This window comes from Oncorhynchus masou, chromosome 32 (genome assembly GCF_036934945.1).
Source record: "Oncorhynchus masou masou isolate Uvic2021 chromosome 32, UVic_Omas_1.1, whole genome shotgun sequence".
Lineage (NCBI taxonomy): Eukaryota > Metazoa > Chordata > Actinopteri > Salmoniformes > Salmonidae > Oncorhynchus > Oncorhynchus masou.
Genome location: NC_088243.1, coordinates 24,703,048 through 24,729,862, shown reverse-complemented (window position 1 = coordinate 24,729,862; position 26,815 = coordinate 24,703,048). Strand labels below are relative to the sequence as shown.

The following is a 26,815-nucleotide window of genomic DNA, read 5'->3' as shown; positions in this document are numbered from 1 at the left end:
TACCATTTAGTCTTATTTCACTGTAAAATAATTGCTTTTTAATGAGTTTGAAGCACGAGAACCAAGTAGAGGGTGTTTTACATAATGGGAGGTAACCCTTGGGACACTCTTCCCTTCCTATATTTGACCCGTGTCCTCATCTTTCCTGCTGCATGTGTCCACCTGTCAATACAGTGATGGATGTGACAGCCTCTCTCAGGCTGTGACCAAGGCAGGCCATACGTCTCTGTCTGCTGCAGAGAATACAGCACAGTCAGACACCTTAAGACACAGTCACGTGTTTCCCTGCTAATCATTGTAAGGGAAAACAAATAACTGACTACTCTATATACCATGTCCATGTGAGGGTTGGTTATTTGTGCTGATTGACAGTAACAATGTGAAAATGCTTGGCATTTGATGCAATCACTGTAGTACTACTCCATGCTTGCTTTAGATTGTGTGCTGTGACGTTCCGTGGCATCTATTCAAAATGTTATGGTTCAGAAGTTGTTCCGAGACTAGAGCGTCGCAAGAAGCTCACTGGATAACATAAATATTAAACTCTATTCACTTCTGCAACTTCTGCTTGCGGGCCATGTCCCCGAAGCTGCGGAACTCCTCACCAACCTTAATCTGGAAGAATCGGGGCTTCTGACCCTTCTGACCCTGTTTCCTGCCCTGAGCCTGGTTCTGGACAATCAGATCCCCAAATGGGCATATTTAAATGCCTACATTTGCATGCAGGCCAGGGAGCCTAGGCCTACTTCTATGTATAATCAGGTGCACGTCCTTACTCAACATTGACACATGTATATATATAAAAAAGACGACAACTCCTAAATTGAACGAAATAAACCAAAACTTGTTCCTCACAAGTGTAGCCAAGGTTGTGCAGTCCGCAAACAACGTGTTCGCTCCAACAATAAGAACAGTAAAAGCCTGTAATAATAATAAATATATTGAATGAAATAACCATAACTAATAATAATAATTAGAAATGATGTGAATTAACAGTAAATGGTGATACTACTGGTGTGACATCCCCGTAGCCTCCACAATTAATTAGTCCACTGAGACAGGAGTGAATCAGACAGGTGTCTTGTGTGCCATAAACAAAATATACACATATTTGTAACTGCTCGACAAAGAAAAATATTGGTCGACCAACAGCCTATCGACCAGTCAACTAAATGGGGTCCGCACTAGACCAGTAGCATGTGAAACCCGAGTGTGTGTGCAGGTGTATTTGCTCCTACCTTGCCCTTCTTCCTGGCAGACAGTTCCTCCTCATTGTCTCTCTCCTCCATCAGTTTGAGAGCCAGCTCTTTGTTCACCTTCGGTCTCAGCAAAACTGAACATTCATACAACACACAATATATTAGCTATATACACACTTCTTAAATAACATTGTCTGTATCACCATGTCCTTCAAATAATCAATAAAACGTACACTACATGAAAATTAGTATGTGAACATCTCATTCCAAAATCATGGCCATTATTATGGAGTTGGTCCCCCTTTGCTGCTATACAGATCATTCAGAAAATATTCAGACACTGACTTTTCCACATTTTGTTACGTTACAGCCTTATTCTAAAATGAATTCAATTGTTTTTCCACCCTCATCAATCTACACACAACACTCCATAATGAACACTATGGTCACTCTGACAGAGATCTAGATTTCCTCTGTGGAGATGAGAGAACTTTCCAGAAGGATATTCATCTCTGCAGCACTCCACCAATCAGGCGTTTACGGTAGAGTGGCCAGACGGAAGCCACTCCTCAGAAAAAGGCACATGACAGCCTGCTTGGAGTCTCAGACCATGAGAAACACGATTCTCTGGCCTGATGAAACCAAGACTCTTTGGCCTGAATGCCAAACGTCACATCGAGAGGAAACCTGGCACCGTCCCTACGTGAAGCATGGTGGTGGCAACATCATGCTGTGGGGATTTTTTCAGTGGCAGCGACTGGGAAACTAGTCAGGATAGATGGAAAGATACAGAGGTACAGAAGGTACAGAGAGACCCTTGATGAACCTCAGACTGGGGTGAAGGTTCACCTTCCAACAGGACAACGACCCCAAGCACACAGCCAAGAAAACTCAGGAGTGGCTTCAGGACAAGTCTCTGAGTGTTTGAGTGTCCCAGACAGAGCCTGGACTTGAACCAGATCGAACATCTTTGGAGAGACCTGAAAATAGCTGTTCAGCGACGCTCGCCATCAAACCTGACAGCGCTTGAGAGGATCTGCAGAAGAGAATGGAAGAAAGGCCCCAAATATAGGTGTGCCAAGCTTGTAGCGTATGTATACTTTCCGAATGCACTGTAACAGCCTCCACTCTTCTGAAACATTGCTGCGGGTACATGGTTCCATTCAGCCACATTAGTGAGGTTTAGCAATTAGGCCTGGCTTGCAGTCGGCGTTCCAATTCATCCCAAAGGTGTTTGACGGGGTTGAGGTCAGGGATCTGTGCAGACCAGTCAAGAAACAGGAAAGGGCCCTCCCCAAATTGTTGCCCCAAAGCGTGATTCATCACTCCAAAGAACGCGTTTCCACTACTCCATAGTCCAATGGCGGCGAGCTTTACTCCAACCGACGCTTGGCACTGTGCATTGGTGATCTTAGGCTTGTGTGCAGCTGCTCGGTCATAGAAATGCATTTCATGAAGCTCCCAGCGAACAGTTCTTGTGCTGATGTTGCTTCCAGAGGCAGTTTGGAACTCTGTAGTGAGTGTTGCAACCGAAGACAGACGATTTAGACGCGCTTCAACACTTGGCGGTCTCGATCTGTGAGCTTGTGTGGCCTACCACTTCGCGGCTGAGCCGTTGTTCCTAGACGTTTACACTTCAAAATAACAGCACTTACAGTTGATTGGGGTAGCTCTAGCAGGGCAGAAATTTGACGAACTGATTTGTTGGAAAGGGGCATCCTATGACGTTGCTACGTTGAAGGTCACTGAGCTCTTCAGTACGGGCCATTCTATTGCCAATGTTTGTCTATGGAGATTGCATTGCTGTGAGCTCAATTTTACACAACTATCAGCAACGGGTGTGGTTGAAATAAACAAATCCAAGGGGTGTCCATATACTTTTGGTGATGTCATGTATTTTAGAAAGCCCTTTTTACATCCTTGTCTGTCTGAATGTATTATATTTTTAACAGTCACAGAGTAGGATATCCCACCTTGATTTGTACTCTCTGCGTCCTGGACTCCTATCTTTTGGCGAATCTTGTCCTTGCGATACTCATCGTAGGCAAATGGATTGGCCATGGTCTTCACCTGGACAAGTCACACAAAACGTATTTAGACACACAACTCTTAACATCGACAATCAACTAAGAATATGTAGTTATACACAGACAAATAGGAAGACAAACACACACACACCCCCCTACCTTATGGTACAGTCTGATGTCCATGAAGAAGCGGTGCATGTAGGCCCGCAGTAGATCCCACGAGGTGAGACAGACCTATAGTTGAACACAGGGCAGGTAACATTTCAAATTGTATGTACATTAAACATACATATTTCCTGAACAGCTACATTATACATTTGTAAAATTATTGATGATTTATTCATTTTATATATAGCTCTGTATTCCACCTCCCTGGGGCAGGCTACATTTCAAGTGAAATTCATTAAAATATTTGTACTCTTTCAAATTGGCTGACATGCCAAGGACAGTAAGGCTTAGTAATTAACTGTGAAGTAGACTGTTTGAATGTGCTGGAAGAAAATAACATGACTGTAGACAACTGTTTTCTACAGTTTTTTGCCTGGAGGCTGTGTGACATCAAGGCTGGTTTTGGCTCCTTTCTGCTAACATAGCTATTTGGTAAGAAACCTTTTTAGAGTTTAGATAAAGTTGTGTAACATCATTCCTTCAACACTGAATGAACTTGTTAGTGACTGGCATGAGGCTTTTTGGTCCCTGTAAGATCACTTTAGTTCAGGAATGTGTGATAGTTGTGGTACACAAGGAATGTGTGTGTTTGAGAGTGTGGTAACCAGATAGAGTAAGATTTCTGGGGAAATAGAGTTTCTATCTGCCCCGCAGCAGATCTGTTACATAACAAGAACACATTTCACAGCTGCAGTGAACTGAACTCCCCTCCCCCCTGGTCCCTCTCCTCCACCCCTATCTCTCCTTCCCTCCCCAATAACCGCCTTTCTCCTCCATGTCATTTGATCTCTTTAGTGCTGACCCAAGCATTCCTCTGTTTTTTCAGTGGTCTCCACTGAATGAAAAGTGTAGTGTACACAGCCCTGGAAGGTTCCTAGGCCCCAAACCTCTACGTAATAGGCACTTGTATTTCTGTAGATTTGAGAGGAACAAATAGATAATAGGTAATATGCCAATAGCGCTACCTCCACCTCCCTCTCACCCAGGTTCTCCAGGTCCTTGCGGGTGACAAACTTGTAATCATCGTAGATGGTACTCTCAGGGCTCTCCTTCAGCTCCTCTGTCAGGTTGTCCAGAAAAGAGCACCAGCGAGGAGCAGGCCCCAGTGCCTACATAGGGACAACATGTAGGGGAGGAAGGAGAGACAAGAACAAGGGATGAAGTGAAGGAGGGACAAGGAATGAAGATTCATGGAACATTTGAAGAACTCTAATTCAATACATATCTACTGTTGTGGAGGGCTGGTAAGGGAGGTAGGTGTTGGCAACGTTCCTATGGCTCGGTGTAGTTTCTTGCAGCTATCCAATCCTCTAAGGGCTCTGAGGATGAATCAACAAGAATTGCCTGCGTTACCAGATTGGAATCACCCCTTTACTTAAGATAATTGAATGCTACTGAGTTCAATCCGAACTGACTTCTGTTTGTCTATAAAATCAGAGCTCAAAGTCTACGGAATGTCCACTTTGCTGGATTGAATCCCTGAGCTGACAAGGTAAAAATCTGACGTTCTGCCCCTGAGCAAGGCAGTTAACACACTGTTCCCCGGGCGCTGAAGACGTGGATGCCGGTTATGGCAGCCCCCCGCACCTCTGATTCAGAGGGGTTGGGTTAAATGCGGAAGACATTTCAGTTGAATCCATTCAGTTGTACAACTGACTAGGTATCCCCCTTTTCCCTCAGTGTAATCACTGACGAGCCAATGGCTAATGTTAACTTCCAAACATTTCCCTACTGTTCTATAGGCAGCTAGAGAGGCATGCGTTGAAGGCTTTGCACACAACTCGAGTTAAAAACCTAGGGAGAAATAAACTCTCAGGAACTGGAATCATAAACCAAACAAGTTGACAACTGTGTTGGTTACCATTGATGTTCATAGCACACAACTTTGTGTGATATTTGAGGTTACCCGAGTGAAAAATGTAGCTATTTATTTCAGGGCAGTTTGAGCACTGCTATGTGAATGTTTAATATCGGCCGTTGAAGTATTCTAAAACACCAATAGCAAAAAATATAACGCGTTTGCTGTTAACAGATAAACACAATATTTCCTAAGTTCAGTATTAGCTCTCTTTAGGCCCAAACACACGCTAGTTAAGACCTTGTTGGTCTGTAGCTCAACACCACAGTGATCTAATCAGTGGTTGATGAATGAGACAGTACTTAGAAACGAATCATGTGACAGGGTCGACATCTTTCAAAGCAGACTACTTTAGAGTACACACAATCTTCCTAAACAGAGACTACTTTACAGTGTAAACACACATCTTCCTAAACAGAGACTACTTTACAGTGTACACACACTTTTCCTAGAAGAACTGAAAAGCTGGTATAGGGGTAGGCACAAGACGACCTGTTGCTGAAGAACATTCACAACCCAACAAGGGCACTTTCTAGGTGAAACCAGATGGGCAGCTTTCTACGAATAGCGCCCTTGGTGTAGCTTTTTTGCGGACCATGAAAACCAGCCAAACCAAACAAATGAATGTCTCAAACACTAAAGCCCTCAAATAGAGATCGGCCTTTCGTGCCTTCTCTATACTGCCTTGGTCTGTTTGGTTTCAATTAACACCCTGGAGTAAATCTATCTCATGGGAAGATTTCAAACCAAGACTTTCAAACCAAACCTGCGGCACATAGAGATAGGCAAAACTAGCCTGAGGGAGTGTGAGGATTGTTGAACTCACAGGGACGGAGAACGTATTCATCTTGGGGTTTTCATCGGCAGTAAAGAACATACCTGTGACGTTAAAAGAAGAAAAAAGCGTGAGATAAGCTAACGATATAGACAGATCATTTTTAGATACTGAAGTTAGCAAAGTAATAAACTAAGAAAGTGGAACTGTACAAATGCGTCTGCTGGTTTTGTTCGACTCCAGTTAAAAACCCTAACTGCATGTACACGCAGAAAGCATAGCCCACATAAGCATAGGATGACAGTAGTACGTTTGCAGGCAGTAGACTAGAGAGGGACAAGTTGACAACAGCAAAAGAACCAAAAAGTCTTGCTGGGTTTTAAAATGTATGTTACCATTACTGACAAAAGCCTAGCTTGCTCATATCTTCACCAGACCACAAATCATTCATATAAATGGTTCTGGGGATTTGCTAAAGATGTGAAATTACAGGTGATTATATCCTGAATGTATAAAGCAGACAATGGGCCTTTTTGTACAGCTCTATTCTTAGCAAAGTAATAAACTAACTCTAGAATGTGAAAAATAAATGTAAGATATGCTTTAACAAATTCAAGAGCCCTGTGTGAGGGCCCCCGCCAACCCAGAGGACTGACTGAACTCTCTCTCTGAGGCTGACATGAGCCATGTTTTTAAAAGGGCCAACACTTGCAAGGCCAGACGGTATTCCAGGGTGTGTACTCAGGGCATGCGCAGACCATCTGGCCGGTGTCTTCAAGGACATTTTCAACCTCTCATTGTTCCCGTCTGTAATCCCAACATGTTTCAAGCAGACTTCCATCATTCCTGTTCTCAAGAACTCTAAGACATCCTGCCACAATGACTACCGCTATGTAGCCCTCACATCTGTAATCATTAAGTGCTTTGAAAGACTGGCCATGGCACACATCAACTTCATCCTTCTCTCAACATCAGCAAGACCAAGGAGCATATTGTGGACTTCATGAAACAAGGGCGGGTACACACCCCCATCTACAAGGCCGCAGTGGAGCCAGTCAAGAGCTTCAAGATCTTCTGTATCCACATCGTTGACTTATCATGGTCCTCTCACACCAGCACAGTCCCTCAGGAGGCTGAAACGATTTGGCATGGCCCCTCAGATCCTGAGGAACTTTTACAGCTGCTGCATCGAGAGCATCCTGATTGGTCATATCACCGTCTGTTATGACAGCTGCACCGCCCTCAACCCGAAGGCCCTACAGAGGGTGGTGAGGATGACGCAGCGCATCAGGCGCCAGGCGGTTTGAGAAAGGGCTGAAAATTGCCAAAGTCTCCAGCCACCCGATACATGGACGATTCTCCATGCTCCAGACGGTACCGGTGAATCAAGGCTTAGACCAACAGGCTCCTAAACAGCTTCCATCCCCTGGTAATAAAAATCACTAACAACTACTGCGCCGCCTCACACCAACACTGCTGCTAAAACTATTATTGATTACTACCATTACGCTGCTGTTTACTGATTGCCATTAGTATCTATTTATCCTACTACTGGTTACTATTACTGAGTATACAAGATATTAGGAACAGATTTCTAATATTGAGTTGCACCCCCCTTTTGCCATCAGAACAGCCTCAATTCTTTGGGGCATTGACTCTACAAGGTGACGAAAGCGTTCCACAGGGATGCTGGCCCATGTTGACTCCAAGCTTTCCACAATTGTGCCAAGTCGGCTGGATGTCCTTTGGGTTGTGGACCATTCTTGATACACACAGGAAAATGTTGAGCGTGAAAAACTCAGCAGCGTTGGATTTCTTGACACACTCAAACCGGTGCGCCTGGCACCTACTACCATACCCCATTCAAAGGCACTTAAATCTTTTGTCTTGCTCATTCACCCTCAATGGCACACATACACAATCCATGTCTCAATTGTCACAAGGCTTAAAAATCCTTCTTTAACCTGGCTCCTGATTGAAGTGGATTTAACAAGTGACATCAAAAAGGATCATAGCTTTCACCTGGTCAGTCATGAAAAGAGCAGGCGTTCCTAATGTTTTGTACACTCAGTATCGGTCACACACTTAGTGAATATAACAGATGTCTGTACATGTGCATAGCCCTGGGGGAGGGAGGGTTACTGGAAAGAAGAGGGAGGTCGGTAGGACAGTATAGTGGGCGGAGATGCGCCAGATGCCAATAGTCTAAAATGGCCGGCTTTCCTCACCTTTATGGCCAGTTATGAGTGAGACAACACATGGGAAGCTATAGGTGCCTCAAGTAGAGTAGTAGCTGGCAGAGCACTCCGGACGCTTCCAGTTTACTTTTGGTAGCCGCGCCAACCCCCAACAACACTTCTCACATTTTGTGTGACTGGGGGACTAATTAGTGGAACATCCTCCATTCCTATTTGTTCCCTTTCCCAATTAATGAATAGTTCTAACATCCCATTGACACACTTCCACACCCCCCTACGCACTCCTCCCCAAATGAATAACACTGGAACTTCAGAGATTGTTTAGAGCAGAGGGTGGGGTTAACAAAATAAATATTTGGTAATTTCACACTAACATCGCATGCCAAGAGCACCTGAATCGGAGACAATGCGTGCTCATCATGGGATGGTTGGGAAAGAGGCACGGGCGTAGACAAAACTTAAATGGCATGCGTGTCTGCAACGGAAATACCAAAGAGATGAGGTGTGCGTGTGATCTCTGTGATGAAGTCACGCATGGTGAGAATGTACATGCCAAAAATAACTGAAGCAGGATTGATCAATTGAATTGGGGCTGAATAAAGGATCAAACTTTTACCTGGATTCACCTAGTCAGTCTACGTCACGGAAAGAGCAGATGTTCCTAATGTTTTGTACGCACAAGTGGTAATATATACCATAAATATTTATATATTCATGCTACCAGTCACTTTCCAGCCCTATTTACATGTATATCACACCTACACTCTCACACACACCCACCACTTATGCTGCTGCCATACTGTTGACTATTTATCCTGCTACCAGTCACTTTCTCCTAATACCCGCCTATATGTACATCTCTACCTCAAATACTCCTTGCACATTTGTTATTGTCACTGACCCTGTGTGTGTGTGTGTGTGTGTATGTATGTATGTATATATATACATATATATACATACACACATACACAATCTTTTATTAGGTATACTATTTTGATATTGATTATTCACTGCTGGGTAGAACATGCAAGTTAAGCCTTTCACTAAACTTGTGACAAAACATGAACATGAATGAGCATCTTAAACAGTTTAACTCAAGTGCTCAGTAAAGATTGATGTAATTAGACATAATTGCTGGTAGAGAAGCTGTCAGTGGACAGTGTGGCAGTCTTACTTAAAAAGCACAGTACAAGCCCTCATTACAGTAGCACAGGGGTAAGCAACTAAATTCAGCCGTAGGACGATTTTTGTTGGAGAGAATGGTTGGGGGTATGGAAAATAATTAGTACACTGTAAATTGACCATAACTAAGCCCAAAAAGGGATCAAATACAATCATTTCAAAACGTGATCACATTGAGATACAATCAATGTATTTTTTTGGGACACACGCACACCTGGAAATAGATTTCCAATTTATTTACGAATTCATGGTGATTTTACAGTTTTTTCTGACATAAAACTAAATCACTTGTGGGACATTTCTGTTGCCAACCCTGCAGGAGTGTTAAGGACTTGTTGAGGTCAATGGGCACCATCTAGTGGTAGTTGAGCATACTGGTAAATGACTACACAAGAAAATAACAAGAGTGTCTGTTGACCAACCCTCAGAGATAAACTTGGTACAGAAGCAATGTTTAGTGTATCTGGTGATCTCACCAGAATCAGAGTAGATGCACACATCATTGATGTTAGTCTGGGGCTCAATGGAGGAGAACACTTTCCCCTAGGGTGAAACAGACCAGAGATATGGTTAGAATATCAATTCTTCCACTGTGATAGTTGATGAAGTACAGACCACTAATTAACTAAGTGTCCAATGACAAACACATCTTTACTATGAAAAATGCAAAGCTATTTCCCCAATATTATCACAACATTTATTGTAAATACTTAAAGCTGGAACATAACACTTTTTGGGCAACCTGACCAAGTTCACATAGAAATGTGAATTATAGATCCTTCTAAGTCTAAGAAGCGGTAGATCTGTTTTATGTGTGCCATTTTAAGTGTATTTTTGTGTCTTTTAGTTTTCGGTTTTGTACACCAGTTTCAAACATCGGAAGATAAAATATTTTTGGTTATGGAAAATATATTTCACAGCAGTTTAGACTGTACAATGATTCTCTACACTAGACACTACATTTCTTGTTTTGTCACAAACTGAAATAAGGCAACGATTTAAATTTTAGCAACCAGGAAATGCCTGAGCGATTTCTGCATATTGCAGCTTTAATTCAAAGTGAGTTTGGAATAGCGCAGTTGGCAATATTTTCTAAACCAGCATAAATCATCTTTGCTGTTTTTGGAACATCCAAACAATAAAAACACTTAGGTTATCAAATGTCCAATCTGTCAAAATGGTACCAAATGTCTAGTTTAAAAAACAATCACGTTTTTTTCAACATTCACAAACATTTACCTTATCTTTGTTCCAGATCTTGATGATCTTGGAGTCTGCGGTCAGAACCAGGTCTCGGTGGTCCTGAAAGTTGACAGACTTGATAGGAAGGCCATAGTAATGGTCTTTTACCAGCAGGGGGTGACTGGTGCGCATGTCGTAGAGGAGGACCTACAGTACCAGGCAGACCGATCTTCAATAGGGAAACTTGTGGGGAGGACTACAGTTAGGCAATAAGTCAAATTCATCTATTCCAGAGTTTTCCGCAATATCCCAGCTATTACGACACCTTCATTGTAAAAGTTCATACCTGACCAATGCTGGTTCCCACAGCCATGGTGAGAGAGCCGTTGCACTGACCGACGGCAAGCCCTCCACTCTAAAGACAAACACATTCACATCATGGATTAGAACAATGGTGTTTTTCTAGATGCATCTAACTGTTCATGTTCTAGTGGTGTACTTACTTTGTTCCCTCTGTGACACTGCTCAGGGCACAGTCTAGCATCCCCACCCGACTTCGTACACGAGGGTCCCAGCATTCCACTTTCCCCTAACCACCGACAACACAAGGAACAGTTTCACACACAGGCACACACACCCAAAATGTTCAATCCATTCACTTTTTGCGGTACATAGGCTCCACCCACCTCCACTGTTCCTGTGGCCAACACTTGATGGACAGGGTTGATGTCACACACAGTGTGCTCCCTGTCAGTCATAGAAAGGGCAAAACGAGACATGATCACACTACATGCATACTGACGAGTCTTGTAATGACTGTTTACAGTATTGTATTTTAATGTACAGCTGCATTCACAAATAAAGTATTGTACATGTATACTTACACAGCATCTGTGTGAAGGGAGTTGAGGAGCCTGCCTTGCTCCAGATTGACTCTGAATATCTCTGAGCTGAGAGAGACGAAAAAGATATGTCTTAATGTAGTGTCAACAGTAACACAACTCCAACTTGTCAACTTGAAGCCAAGTCTAATGACACATAGGATATCAAGACAGTGAATGATCCAGCTTCTTTAGGCTTTTAACACTTACCTTGCCCCAAACAAAGTACAGGTCGCAGGAGGGGTAGTGGTAAGCAAAGTCCCTACCAAACTTGGGAATACGCGTCTGTAGTAGTGTCCATGCTACGAGTGGAACTCCACGTACAAGTTGCAGTGGAGAAACACCAGCTACACACACACAATATCAGGTCACATTTATTTATTGAAAAAATACAAGTTTAGGTAACCCCCACTGCAGGAAACAACCAAGGAAATCTGTCTTACCTTCGAGTAGTCGTCAGACAGAATATCAGAGGCCACAACTGCGAAGCAAAAAAAAAAACAACATAGAACTAGCTACAAGAAAAAAAATAACATCTACCGGCAAAGACTTTGGCACAATGCAAAAGCTGTATTTATTGGTGTCCATCACAGCGTGGCAATTGTTGGGGGTGTGTTTACTGAGAATGTGTGCCTGACTGCACCCTAGTTAAATATTAAAATGTGAGACACCATCACTGAGATAGCTGGATATTCTTCTTATGGACCAGCCACTCACTTCACAACAAAAGGAGGGATGGATACTTGCAGGGATTCCCATAGCACATCGGAGTTCCAGAGGACCATAGAAGAAAAATAGTAGCAAAATGCAACTAGTGGGTCTATCACTTACCGTCTGAATCCAGACAGCGCTCAAACTTCAAGGACAACTGATACGCGTCATAGCATCGGATTCTGGGTTTGTATGTGCCTGAAAGGATGTTAAAAGAAGTTGACAAATCCATACATAAGAGTAATTACTTATAATACTGTCTACTCTAGTGATATATGCCAAATTTAATCTGAACATGACAGCAAGCCAAATGCTCACCTGCTGCTAGAATGAACTGCCCATCCCTTGAAACGTTGATAGACGTGCACACTGTGGGCATTGCAAAGTCCCGGATGAGCTTGATCTTGCGTTGGATGTCTGAGAAAAAGCAGTTAGGGAGGTGAGGCGTAAAATAATAGTCTGGCCACTTTGCCAGCACACACACACCTGTAAGCCATTAGTTAGTAAAGGAATACTCACCAACAGCTTTATTTTGCAATGCCAATTTCTTCCCGATCTGAGAGGCACTGGGAAACAAATATTGAGACGTGTGCTATCACATACGGTGGTTATTAGAAGCTACTGCATACTTTGTGACCTCAAACACAATTCTACAGCAATATATAAACCTCTATGCTTGATGACATGGATGCAGCGTTAACCAGCTGCCTGACTGGCTAGTTGCTCAGCATGCCTTTGCTTCAAGAGCGCAATAACTAATGAAAAAAGGACTTAGCTACGCAATTTAGTTGGTTATTAATTGGTGATCAAATAATAATAGCAGTAGCTGACTCGCTTACTTTTTTAAATTGTAAGTTAGCTTGCTAAACTAACAAGAAAACTAGCTAGCTAACATTAGCTATTCATGCAACCGTGTCTTACCTCTGGAAGAGACTTTCCGTGGCTTAAGTTATACATCTTTACACTGGATATCTGCATTGTTGAGGCTGTCAAAGACACTTTCCACTCATAACACCAATGTACAATATTTGTAAATTCTGAATATTAGTAAATATTAATGCCCCACGTTACTACAAACAACAGGACGCGTTGGTCTGTACTTTTAGGTCCGTGTGGACGACACGACACAAAACAACAGATGGTGTGCCCATTGATGGCCCATGTGTGCCCATAAACAACAACAAAAATAATTACTTGTGGCATGCTCAAAGTAGATGTCCCAAACGACTTGCCAAAACTCAACAGTACATGCGCACATTTTCCAAACCAAATTCCAAAATTTACTATAGGTTGCCACGTGTGATAGCAGCATCCTGGAAAGACACTTGACCAGCTGGTGTGAGGAAGTAGTCCTTGAGGTTGCTGCGCTTGTCTATAGCAACTCTGGTTGCCCTATATGTTGAGCTGTTTCTTGGGTCCAGGAAGCTGATGTCCCCTTGTACCAGCTGCCTCCACTCTCCAGTACGCAGGTCCCCAGTGGGTGTGAAGCTTTCAAAAAACGTGTGGTGGATGTATTGTGTTGATGACTGTGTTGTCAGTGTCTGTAGTGCAAAAGTAATTGTGGAGAGCCACATTGGCCTTCACAATGGTCTCAGCTTTCTCTGGGGCAACCTCAAGGGCTCATCCCAGGATCCTCCATCTTGCAGAAAGGATCCCAAAGCAGTTCTCTGAAATTCTTCTGACTATTGAATGGTAGTAGTTGTAGATCTTGTTGGAGTCATTAAGGCCAGAAGAACCTTTGAATAAAATAAGCGTTTCCAGGCTCCTGAATTGCACAGCGGTCTAAGGCGCTGCATCTCAGTGCTAGAGGCATCATTACAGACCCTGGTTTGATCCCGGGCTGTATCCCGTGATCGGGAGTCCCATAGGGCGGAGCACAATTGACTGAAGAGACATCCGGGTTAGGGGAGGGTTTGGCCGGGGTAGGACATCATTATAAAATAAGAATTTGTTCTTAACTGACTTGCCTAGTTAAATAAAGGTAAAAAAACAGGAACATGAAGGCAAACAACTGTGTAGCCCCGGGTTTACCAAACTCAGACCTCAAGGGGTGCATATTTTGTTTTTTTCCCCTAGCACTACAAAGCTGATTCAAATGAACAACTAATCATCAAGCTTTGCTCATTTGAATAAGCAAAAACCAAAACGTGTACCCCTTAGGGTCCTGAGGACCAAGTTTGGGAAACGCTGGTGTAGCCTGTTTTGGACATACAGTAGGCCCTTATTCTCTTACTGGGATGTCAGATCCCTTTTATGTGAAGCATATAATTACAGCGTCTATATTGGTATAATTTTCGCATCATATGTGTAATCAAATGTATTTAGTATATCTTACATGGATATGGTCGCATCAGGTTTACCATCAGCGGGAATTGTTGGGTCCACCGACAAGCGCTCTGGCCTTGGTAGCAGCAGCTGGCCTGCAATGAGTTGGGAGCCGAAGTTGCTCCTGACTACGATCCCACTTCGATCATGATGTAACACAACGAAAAGAGTCAGCTACCCCCCAAAACCAAGTCCACCTATGAACATGCACACACGTAGATCTAAGCACGTAAACCGTGTAGCTGCCTTAACCCCTAACCCTAACTTATAGCTTAGCTAATGTTAGCCACCTAGCCACCTTTTGCATATTTGTAACATATAATATGAATTTTAATTTGTAACATACTGTATATAGGCCTAAGGCCGAGACAATAAAAAGACAGAGTGGCAGAATAAATTCAACCACACATTTGTTTCATTATAAAACCGGGAGATCAACATCTGTCTGGTGAAGTCCACAAAACCTATTGCACGTAACAATCAGTTACACGACCTAAAGCATGTTCAAGCTAGGTAAGTCCAAATCCCTATCTCCATCGATGGCTAATTTAGGAAAGGGATAATTTTAGCTATCTAGCTAGCCACTGGAGGATAACAGCACAACGAGATGCAACAAACTGGCTTCCCATGTATTTTTGTTGGTCATTTTTGAGGGAAAGTCTGGATTCCCTTGTCAGCCATAAATACACGTCACAGCATACAGAATAATACGAAATGCTCTGAGACCAGTTTGTTAAAATAAGTCAATGCATAGATATGGGAAACTTGAGAGGATGCCTCTGAATAAGCAATGAGTCACTGGCTGTATGTAAATATTTGCGCATTTACCTGTTCGTTCTCAATGATGTAACAGTGCTCATTTTAGCAGAAGGCTGTCCTGTTTTTGCCCAGAGGTTCGGCGCGGGAAGCTGTGAAATTCTCTCTTCCCAAGCCACCAAGAAATTCCACTAGAAATTAAAGTTTAACGAGACCACAGTTGGACAAGTATTCCACTCAATACATCTGCGATGGCTGATGGTGTTCAGGTCAGCAGTGGTCAGACTCAAGAGTATTATATATTCACAGGACAAAGGTGTTCAGTTGCCTTCTCTGGTGAAGTGGTGGGCTCAGATTTCACTCTTCAAGTGGTGGTTTAGAGTCTTTCAGAAGGTTTTCCATTAGACCCATTTCACTCAACTTGATCGATAAGGTCTACTAGCTTGTCCTACGTTTCAATTGTGGGAAAAAGCTAACTGAAACCTGCTCCTTGTTTTGAGGCTAAGTGGAATGTTACAATGTAATCACCTGTTATATGTTTACACTTCAAGTGTTACAATTGTAACGTTTCCACTTCTAAACTCCCAGGTTGGTACATTAGACGTCCTCCTGGGTGTGTCAGATGACCCCTCTAGACTGGACACTCACACAAACTGAGAGGTAAAAGCCATTTTTAGTGTCATGTTGGCGTATTTTGTGCTTGTGTGTTTCCTCACTATGTTATAGGCTAGTAGTAATTTACTCTACTAACTCAATACCTCTTTAAGTTCTTCTTTCATGATTCATTTATGCTAGGAGGATGCTGACATTTTGTTTCCTGCTTTTCCATTGGCTTGAATTAGATTTTGGCCACCAGATGGCAGCAATGGTGTGTGCAACGTTTCCGACTAATCCGGTGAAGAATTACATTACTACACAATATGTTGTATCAAGTCTGCCAGGAGTTTGCCCAAATGTGTCGAATTGGTCAATTGATACATTTTCACCTTCCAACAGGACAATGACCCTAAGCACACAGCCAAGACAATGCATGAGTGGCTTCGGGACAAATCTCTGAATGTCATTGAGTGGCCCAGCCAGAGCCCGGACTTGAACCCGATCGAACATCTCTGTAGAGACCTAAAAATAGCTGTGCAGCGACACTCCCCAACCAACCTGACAGAGATTGACATTATCTGCAGAGAAGAATAGCAGAAACTCCCCAAATACAGGTGTGCCAAGCTTGTAGCATTATAACAAAGAAGACTCGAGTCTGTAATTGCTTGTAAAGGTACTGAGCAAAGCGTCTGAACACTTATATAAATGTGATATTTCATAATTAGATTTTTTTTTTAAATTTGCAGAAATTTCTTAACCTGTTTTTGCTCTATTATGGAGTATTATGTGTAGATTGATGAGGGAAAAAACAATTTAATCAATTTTAGAATAAGGCTGTAACGTAACAAAATGTGGAAAAAGTCAAGGGTTTCTGACTTAAGAAAGTTCTGACAGCTGACATTCTACAGCTAAGAGACGAGCAATAGTATGCTCACTGTTCTCCCCTCATCTCCCCACCACATCTACCCTCATCAGAGGGGAGATCTTTTTGTCTTTGACAAAAAATTGGCAAAGACTCCAGGCACCCTAGTCATAGACTGTTCTCTCTGCTACTGCACGGCAAATGGTGCCGGAGTGCCAAGTCTTGGTCCAAAAGGCTTCAAACAGCTTCTACCCCCAAGCCATAAGACTCCTGAACATCTTATCAAATGGCTATCCAGACTATTTGGATTGCCTCCCTGGCTACCCAGACTATATGCATAGTCACTTTAATAACTCTTCCTACATGTACATATTACCTCAATTAACTCGACACTGGTGCCCCCGCACATTGATTCTGTACTGGTATCCCCTGTATATCGCCCCGTTATTGTTATTTTACTGCCACTCTTCAATTACTTGTTATCTTTATATAATACTTTTTTTTAGATATTTTCTTAAAACTGCATTGTTGGTTAAGGGCCTGTAAGTACGCATTTCACTGTAAGGTCTACACCTATTGTTTTCGACGCGTGTGACAAAAAAAAACATTTTATTTTATTTAATCATAAAGTCTCCCAGTCACCCTCGAAAGCCTACTTCAAGGCCTTGCTGGGTATCTTGGCTTGTTTTGGGGATTTTATCTTCATTGTTTGCACAGTTGTAATGGTGATGCAGAGTTTAGTTGGTTTGATGGATGTGTTTTGGATCGTTTTCTTAATTTAGTCTTTACTCTCATGCACATGTATACTGAACAAAAATATAAACGCAACATGCAACAATTTCAAAGAGTTACAGTTCTTATGAGGAAATCAGTCAATTTAAATAAATTATTTCGGCCCTAATCTATGGATTTCACATGACTGGGAATACGGATATGCATCTGTTGGTCACAGATACCTTAAAAGAAATGGGCCTCACAATGGACCTCAGCATCTCATCACGGTATCTCTGTGCATTGAAATTGCCATCGATAAAATGCAATTGTGTTCGTTGTCTGTAGCTTAAGCCTGCCCATAACATAACCCCACCAACATCATGGGGCACTCTGTTTACATCATTGACATCAATAAACCGCTCGCCCACACAACGCCACGCACGCTGTCTGCCATCTGCCCGGTACAGTTGAAACCGGGATTCATCTGTGAAGAGCACATTTCTCCAGCATGCCAATGGCATTCGAAGAGGAGCATTTGCCCACTGAGGTCAGTTACGACACCAAACTGCAGTCAGGTCAAACCCCAGGTGAGGTTGACGAGCACGCAGATGAGCTTCCATGATACGGTTTTTGACAGTTTGTGCAGAAATTATTCAGTTGTGCAAACCCACAGTTTCATGAGGCCGGATGGATGTACAGTACTGCCAAATTCTCTAAAACAACGTTGGAGACGGCTTTTGGTAGAGAAATTAACATTAAAATCTCTGGCAACAGCTCTGGTGGACATTCCTGATGTCAGCATGCCAATTGCACACTCCCTCAAAACTTGGCATTGTGTTGTGTGACAAAACTGCACATTTTGGAGTGGCCTTTTATTGTCCCCAGCACAAGGTATAATTAATGATCATGCTCTTTAATCAGCTCTTGATATTCCACACCTGTCAGGTGGATGGATTATCTTGTCAAAGGAGATGGAATGTAAACAAACAGGGATGTAAACAAATTTGTGCACATTTTTTTTTTGTGCGTATGGAACATTTCTGGGATTTTTTATTTCAGCTCATGAAACCTGAGACCAACATTTTACATGTTGCGTTTATATTTTTGTGAAGTGTTAGTAGATTGTCCCTGCTATCACTGCAGAACACTGTTGAGATATTATGCTCTCTGTCTCCCTCTGTCTGCCAGGTGGCCCTTGAAATGACAGGATTGAGCGCTGTGTTTCCGCAGGGCTACTACTCGTACATCTGTGTCCAGATCAGTGTCACGCCTCTGGATCCTAGCTAGTAAGTAGCCAATGAGGAGTGGGCCCCAATCCCAAATTAACCTAGTTCCCTGTTAACTTCGAAAGCCTAAATAATTATTAACAATATGGTGGGCCTCTACCTTGCCACCAGAGGGTTAAGATTGAGAGATTATCATATTGTTAATACATATCTAGTCCTTTCAGTTGTATGAAGGGAAGTCAAAATGTCTCCAGGGTTAGGAAGGAGGGATTGGTTTGGGATTGGGATTGGGTTGTCAATGCATCCTGAACTCCCCATGGACGAGAATATACCCTGTAAAAATACCAAAACCCTTTAAATAAGTGGTTGATCTTAGCAAAGATTTTTTTAAAGATTTAGATATTATTAATATCAAGATAGCCAGGAATTCAAATTTCAGATACACCTTTTCAGCTTTGATGACTACAAGCAAGCAACCTTTTTCAGATGTTGAGAATCCATTTCTAGATATGATCTACAGACCAAAGAAAATATATGTACTGCTGATCCTTGATTTGGCCCCACTTGGCGTACATGGTATTATGTGACCATATGAATGTATACAAAATCTATTGCAGGTCGGGACCAATGATATGCAACAGAAAATACATCCATGTTGTGCCTACAGAATTCACCCTCAAAGTGTGGACTAAACTACCAAGTCAACAGCAACAGTATTTCTTGCGCCCAATCCGAAATCCACCCAGTTCTGGACTCGATCTGAGAGGATTGGTATGAAGCTAAATCCTCATGACACCAACTAGGGATGTGATTCTGAGGTATTGCTGATACATGACTGTGGATCTGTGATGTTGTAATACTGATCTTTTTGCCTCACAAAAACCATAACAGAAATGTCACATATTTTTACACTTTGTGACTGCAATAGAAGTTTTTGTATGGTAAATGTGATTTTGTCACGCCCTGACCGTAGAGAGCCTTTTAATGTCTCTATTTGGTTTGGTCAGGGTGTGATTTGGGGTTGGCATTCTATGTTTCGTTTTATATGATTTGGTGTTTCTATGTTTTGGCCGGGTATGGTTCTCAATCAGGGACAGCTGTCGGTGTTTCTATGTTTTGGCCGTGTATGGTTCTCAATCAGGGACAGCTGTCTACCTTTTTCCCTCCTTTCTTTGTGGAAAGTAGACTTTGTTTAGGGCACATAGCCTTTAGCTTCACGGTTTGTTTTGTTCAGCATCTTTTTTTCTAAATAAAGGAATATGTACGCTCACCACCCTGCACCTTGGTCCTCTTTATTCAACAGCCGTGACAGATGTCCTTGTGTTATCTATAATTGTTCATGCTGAACATGTACAGGTAACTGACAAAATAATGGAAACACGAGTAGGCCTAAATGAGGGACACAAATTATATTGAAAGCAGGTGCCTCCACACAGCTATGGTTCCAGTTGATTAAGCAGCTAAAATCCCATCATGCTTAGGGTTATGAATAAAAATTCTGGGCAGGCCATTTTTTTGCCATTATTTTGGCTACCATGGCTATGTGCCCCCATAGGATGACAATTTGATGTTTGATGAGCATGATGCCATGGCCGTCTCAGTCACCAGATCTCGACTCAATTTAACACTTATGGAAGATTCTGGAGCAGCGCCATCACCAACACACCATCAACCAAACACCATGTGTGGAAGAATTGTGTCACATCCCTCCAATAGAGTTTCAGACACTTGTAGAATCTATGCCAAGGAGCGTTGAATCGGTTATGGCTCGCGGTGGCCCGATGCCCTATTAAGACACTTTATGTTGGTATATAGGAAAATGCCCTTTGTCAGTTGTGGAAAGATGAGATCGGTTTAGCACCTGAGCATTAGCTTTCAATGTACATTTAATCTGACCCACTGGACTGGAATCTTACAGTATGTCAGAGCGTCTCAAATTGTGCAATTGTATTTGTTAGCAGAGAGCTGTTGCGAAGCTGTCCCGTTATCAAAAGGGCAACAGCAGATAGATGTAATTTAGTGGTTATGCTTTGACATTACCTCTGACAATAACTTCGTATTCATTTCCCAGACTACGTTTTTTTATTTTCCTATGTGTTGTCAAGACATATGTATTGTAGTGTCCCATGCGCTCACCAACAAGTTCTGCATCAATTCCCACTCACACCGCGACGATTCTAGCATGTAAATCTTGGTGGGGCAAAAAATACTAATAATAATATGCATGCCAGCAAAGCCACTACACAACACTGAACAATACATGAATTGCACCATAACGGTGACAAACGGTGCCCACAAACTGTTAGGGACCACATAAAGCTGTCCCAACACATTACCACTGCTACACCTGGCTATCAGCGGAGCCTCTTGCAGCGAAACAGTTCATTCAGCCTCATTTTCTGTCTTAAAAAAAACATAGCTGGTATGTGTAACGAATGACGTCGAGAGAAGGAGAAGAGGACCAAGGTGCAGCATGGTAAGTATTCATCATGCGTTTAATAAATACGAACACTTGAACAAAATGTCACGGTCTTCCTCCTCTTCATCTGAAGAGGAAAATCGAGAAGGATCGGAGGACCAAAATGCGGAGTGGTATGTGTTCATGATGAATATTTAATTAAAGAAAGTACTGAATACAAAAACAATAAACCAATAACGACCGTGACGCTATAAATGAGACCTGTGCTGACACAAGCAACTAACATAGACAATCACCCACAAACAAACAGTGCAACCCAGGCTACCTAAGTATGATTCTCAATCAGAGACAACTAATGACACCTGCCTCTGATTGAGAACCATACTAGGCCGAAACATACAAATCCCCAAATCATAGAAAAACAAACATAGACTGCCCACCCCAACTCACGCCCTGACCATACTAAATCAATACAAAACAAAGGAAATAAAGGTCAGACACAAAAACAACAAACGAACAGTTCTGCAAGGTGCAATACACAAAACAGAAAACAACCACCCACGAACCATAGTGGGAAAACAGGCTGCCTAAGTATGGTTCTCAATCAGAGACAACGATTGACAGCTGCCTCTGATTGGGAACCATACCAGGCCAAACACCTAGAAATATAACACACAGAATCACAACATAGAATGCCCACCCCAACTCACGCCCTGACCAAACTAAAATAGAGACATAAAAAAGGAACTAAGGTCAGGACGTGACAGTACGGCTGACTTGGTTAAATAAATGTGGTTTCTACTGACAATTGAGATGTGGTGGTTCATTTCTTTACCATCAAATGCAGAGAGACAAATCTATCACACAAGTCAGAGTTATACTTAAACTACATTTTTATTCACTTATTAATAAGGGTGCAGGTCAATACAACATACACATATAGAGTGAATCGATTGAGTGCTCTACAATAATGAAGGCTGGTCGAAGAATCACCCTCAGATGATTCGTTGAGAGCCCCGAAACCAAAGTATTGTAATGGAACTGGCAAGGAGCAGGTCTCGAACCCTCAACCTTCTAGCCCGAAGTCCAGCGCGCTATCGACTGTGCCGCAAAAGCATGCTCGTGCGGAAGCTTGCAACTCAACGTCTTATAGGTACGCGCTCACCGGTCAAGCACACGCACTGTCGTGGATGCAAGGTCCGATCACTTCTGACACCAATGTAATGAAACAGGTAAGGAGCAGGTCTCAAACCCTCAACCTTCTAGCCCAAAGTCCAGCGCGCTATCGACTGGGCCGCAAAAGCATGCTCGTGCGGCAGTGTAGATTTCCGCGCTTATAAACCCTGGGTACCTTGATCACTTGATCAGGAAGGTGGTCCTTCATGCAAAACTTTGTCATCGGACTTTGTCATCAAAGTCTGGCATTCTCTGGATTTATGTTGCTTTCAAGACAAATGGGAACTCAGAAAAAACAAGGTTGAATCATGATGTCAGTGATCTTCAAGTTGCAGTTCTAGAAAGAGGCCCGGGTTCCCGACTTGGAATTCTGAGTTGGATGTCCATTCAAAACCTATTTCCCAGTTGCCGAGTTTCCAGTTGTTTTGAAGGCGGCAGAAGTCATGCTGGGTTGACAGCATGGCTAAATATTGAATGTTTATCCCTTTAAGCTTGAAAAATAGACCCTTAAACCCAGACTTTGACCACACCCCACTCCAATGAATAGCAGGCTAGTGATTGCATTACAATTCTTGCAGTTAGCTACTGATTCCTTCCAAACCACTCAATGTTGAATTTGCGATTTCAACTTGTGTTATGTTTATGTCCAATGCACCAATATGTTTTATCTCTAATGTCTCTTCATATAACAACGTTTGAAAAAGATTTGTAAGTAGATTGTGGACTTGATTCGTGATGATGACTGCTAGCTTGCTAGCTAAGATTTTGAAAGTATGATGTTGACATGATCAGTCCATTCAAAGCTGCGGTAGACATAACGTGATTTATCGTAATTTTATCTGTGACCAATGACCTTGAGCCTTTTTGGATGGGCACTTCTAATGTAACTCAATGGCAGCACCCAAGGGGCTTGAATTTTCGAGCTCTCCCCGTAACATAGTGTCCCCATGAATGAGAGAACACTGAGCCAATCGCGGCGCAACTGGAGAACATTACCAACCCGATGTTCCGTATTTTCCGCTGGTTGGCCCACCCCCCACACAGCATTGACCTAGGCTGAAACACCTGCATTTTCGAGATGCCTTACTCCAGAAAACAAAGAGACCATGTTTGTTAGTTTTATTCACTTTAATCACTTATTAATAAGGGTACGGGACTAAATTACTAATTTATAATATATTTTTTTACATTGTTTGCAAACTGATATGTGACACGTATTATTGTCGAAATAGCATGCAAAACAGGTAGCCCCAACTGCCCTTAATGACGGGTCGCCACTGTACTCACATCATATCACCTCATTTCAACCATACGGAATAATTGTGTTAATTGCCCATGCCGGTTTGGTAAATTCAAAACTTCAAGCAGAGTAATATCCTCCCACAGAGGATATCCGCCCACAGAGCTCAGAGGCGCAGCAACAGTGTGTGTCAGTGTGAGTGTGTGTGTGTGAGAGAGAAAAAGAGCGAGAGAGAGGAGAGAAATGAGAGACAGAGAGAGAGATTACTTAATTGCTGCTTTGGTAATGGGAGAGCACGGAGCGGGGTTTTGTGCAATGGCTTTCCTCCTTTTTAAAATTAGTATACTTTATAGGCTACCTGCACTTTAAACTGTTCATGCACATGAAACACAAGTCTCTTGATTGCATTTCGACATTTTCGACGCCAAAAATAGCCTACGACAGCAGGAAAGATGTGGACTATACCCAAACCCCGATATAGGAACTGCAACAGCTTGGACACGAGGGATGAAGCCGAGATAGCCGTGAACATTGGCGGGGTGAAGCTCGTTTTATACGGGGATGTGCTTAACCGCTACCCGGAGAGTCGACTTGCAGAACTTATCAACTGCTCAGCTCTGAATTATGATATTATCTACTCACTTTGTGATGACTACGACCCCGGTAAAAGGGAGTTTTATTTTGACCGGGATCCTGACGCTTTCAGATGTATCATTGACGTGTATTACTTCGGTGAGATTCACATCAAACGAGGAATCTGTCCCATTTGTTTTATTAAAGAGATGGAATTCTGGAAAATTGATCAAAGCTATTTGGACGAGTGCTGTAAAAGTGACTTGACTGAAAAAGAGGAAGAGCTGGCTGAGATTGCCAACAAAGTGAAGCTTATCTTGGATGATCTAGATGTAGTCCCTTCTGTCAACCGCTCAGCGCGGTACCAAAAGTTAATTTGGAAACTCATGGAGAAACCGGATTCCTCATTGCCTGCGCGCATTATCGCCATTGCATCTTTCCTCTTCGTCCTTGTGTCATCCTTGGTGATGTGCGTGGGTACCATTCCAGAAGTCCAAATGGAGGACGACGAGGGAGACCTTGTGGAACACCCAACGCTGGAGGCCATCGAGACAGCCTGCATAGGCTGGTTCACCGTAGAATATCTGCTGCGTTTTATGTCCTCCCCAAACAAACTGCACTTTTTCCTATCCTTTATGAACATAATAGACTTCATGGCTATCATGCCCTTTTACGTGGTGCTGACCCTAACTTACCTGGGTACGGCCATGATGGATCTGGCCAAGGTCCAGCAAGCGGTCCAGGCGCTTCGCATCATGCGTATTGCCCGGATCTTCAAACTGGCGCGTCACTCCTCCGGGCTACAGACTCTCACCTATGCGCTGAAGAGGAGTTTCAAAGAGCTGGGGTTGCTCCTTATGTACATGGGCATAGGGATATTCGTGTTCTCAGCACTGGGCTACACCCTGGAGCAAAGCCACCCGGAGACCCTCTTCAGTAGCATCCCACAGTCCTTCTGGTGGGCTATTATCACCATGACGACCGTAGGCTATGGAGACATTTACCCCAAAACCACGCTTGGAAAGTGCAACGCAGCCATCAGCTTCCTGTGTGGGGTGATAGCCATCGCGTTGCCCATTCACCCCATTATCAACAACTTCGTTATTTTTTACAATAAGCAGAGATTGCTCGAGACTGCGGCCAAGCACGAGCTGGAGCTCATGGAGTTGCAGTCTAGCGAGGACTCAATGGTGAAGGCCACGCGCAAGTCTGGCGTATTGGGCGCATTGGAGAGCTCTATGCGCACCTCGCGTAGTGATAATTCTATACCACTTATTGAGGAATCAACCAGGACTTTGAAGTCGAAAAAGTATTGCTCCGAAACAGAATCGTTTTAACTTGACATAGACATAGGCCTATTGTGTAGTGACGTGTTTCAATTCCATGAGGTATTTCCTCCTGTAACTTCTACACAGTAAATCAAGGATAGTTGAAATCACAGTGTAAAAAACATTTGGGTTAAATTGACTGTACTGGGAGTTATTTTAACCCTCAAGAGAGTGATATGCTCTGTGGAGTTAGTGTTGATAACTGGAGTTGATTGGGACAGAGTACTTTTAACTCCCTTAGGAGCAACCAGAGACAAGGAATTAAATATATGGAGTTGTCTACGATGTGGGAGGAGCATCATTGGCATATTTCCCAGCTTGCTCTGTTGAAGCTTGATTTATTAAATTGTTTGTTTCAATATCTGTGTTTTTGCATGCACATTGGTTGTTTTTTTAATTTTATGCTACACAAAGATAAGAAACTTAGATTTTTCTAAACTAATCCAATCTGTAAATGGTTGGATTTCTAGCAACCAGTAGCGAGATAGTTGTTCCAGTTTATATGGTGTAGTTGGTAGTCTCTTTGTACTGTATTTTCTTCCCGACTATGACATGTATTCTATAAACAGATTGTGGGGATGTGAAATTGTTGGATATCTTCCTGCAAATTGGATTCCAGTAGAGATTTAATTTCACATTACAAACCACCATAATGTGAAACATTAAGAAATATTCATATATGTTTTTAACACCCTTATAACACAAAGGAAGTAAACCAAAAGAGAAATGTACTCTGCTGGAGGTGATTGTTAATTCAAAACAACACTGAAAATAGTAAAATGTCAATTGGTGTTACATTTAAGCAACTCTCAGAGTTGGAAATTTACTCCATTTAGTGTTGTTTTAAATCCCAAAATATCAACACCATGATCAGAGTAGTTTTAACACAAAATGGGGGTGGAACCATATAAACCCCCAAATAGTGTTACATTTCACTCCATAGGAGTTGAATTCACTCTTGTGATTTACCATGTACATGTGGGTCTGGTGACTAGTCAGTCTACAGCAAACATCAAGAATTGAGTTTTTCGGGGAGAATTGTAATTGTATTTATTCAATTAGCATCGAATAAAGCGTTTGCATGAGAAACATTGAAATAGACCTGAGTGTCCAACTCTGGAGACATAGGCGTACTAATGTGGAGCTTAACCACCCCATTGCCATTTCTTCTGAGGAAAGTAATTTTGAAATACAGTGCTCACTCCTGAGCGTCATGTGTTGTTCCTATGTCTTTGATGTTTGTACTTGGGGATGCCTGCAATTATTATACCGGTGCACAGACCTTTTATGCACAGATTGCCTAATGGGTATTTTTTTAATCCTCAATGCAATTTAAACATTTTATGCATTGGCTTGTCTTCTGGACCTGCAGTGGAAAGAATGGCATTTTGTTTTTTATCTGAGGTACAGAAAATATT

The 26,815-nt window shown here is 42.5% G+C and overlaps 1 protein-coding gene and 1 pseudogene across 1 annotated transcript; one reads left to right on the top strand and one right to left on the bottom strand.

Annotated features, from left to right (window-relative positions):
• Positions 1-549: 549 nt before the first annotated feature.
• LOC135527170 (nucleolar protein 10-like) lies at positions 550-13,511 on the bottom strand (annotated as a pseudogene).
• A 10,273-nt stretch (positions 13,512-23,784) lies between these two features.
• On the top strand, positions 23,785-26,494 carry LOC135526944 (potassium voltage-gated channel subfamily F member 1-like). Its single transcript, XM_064955609.1, has one exon. The coding sequence runs from the start codon at positions 23,949-23,951 to the stop codon at positions 25,404-25,406; it is 1,458 nt and encodes a 485-aa protein (XP_064811681.1). The 5' UTR covers positions 23,785-23,948; the 3' UTR covers positions 25,407-26,494.
• Positions 26,495-26,815: the final 321 nt, after the last annotated feature.

What these genes read in the sequence shown, in the direction of transcription:
- LOC135526944 (XM_064955609.1), top strand. Translation starts at nt 23,949, where the DNA reads ATGTGGACTATACCCAAACCCCGATATAGGAACTGCAACAGCTTGGAC.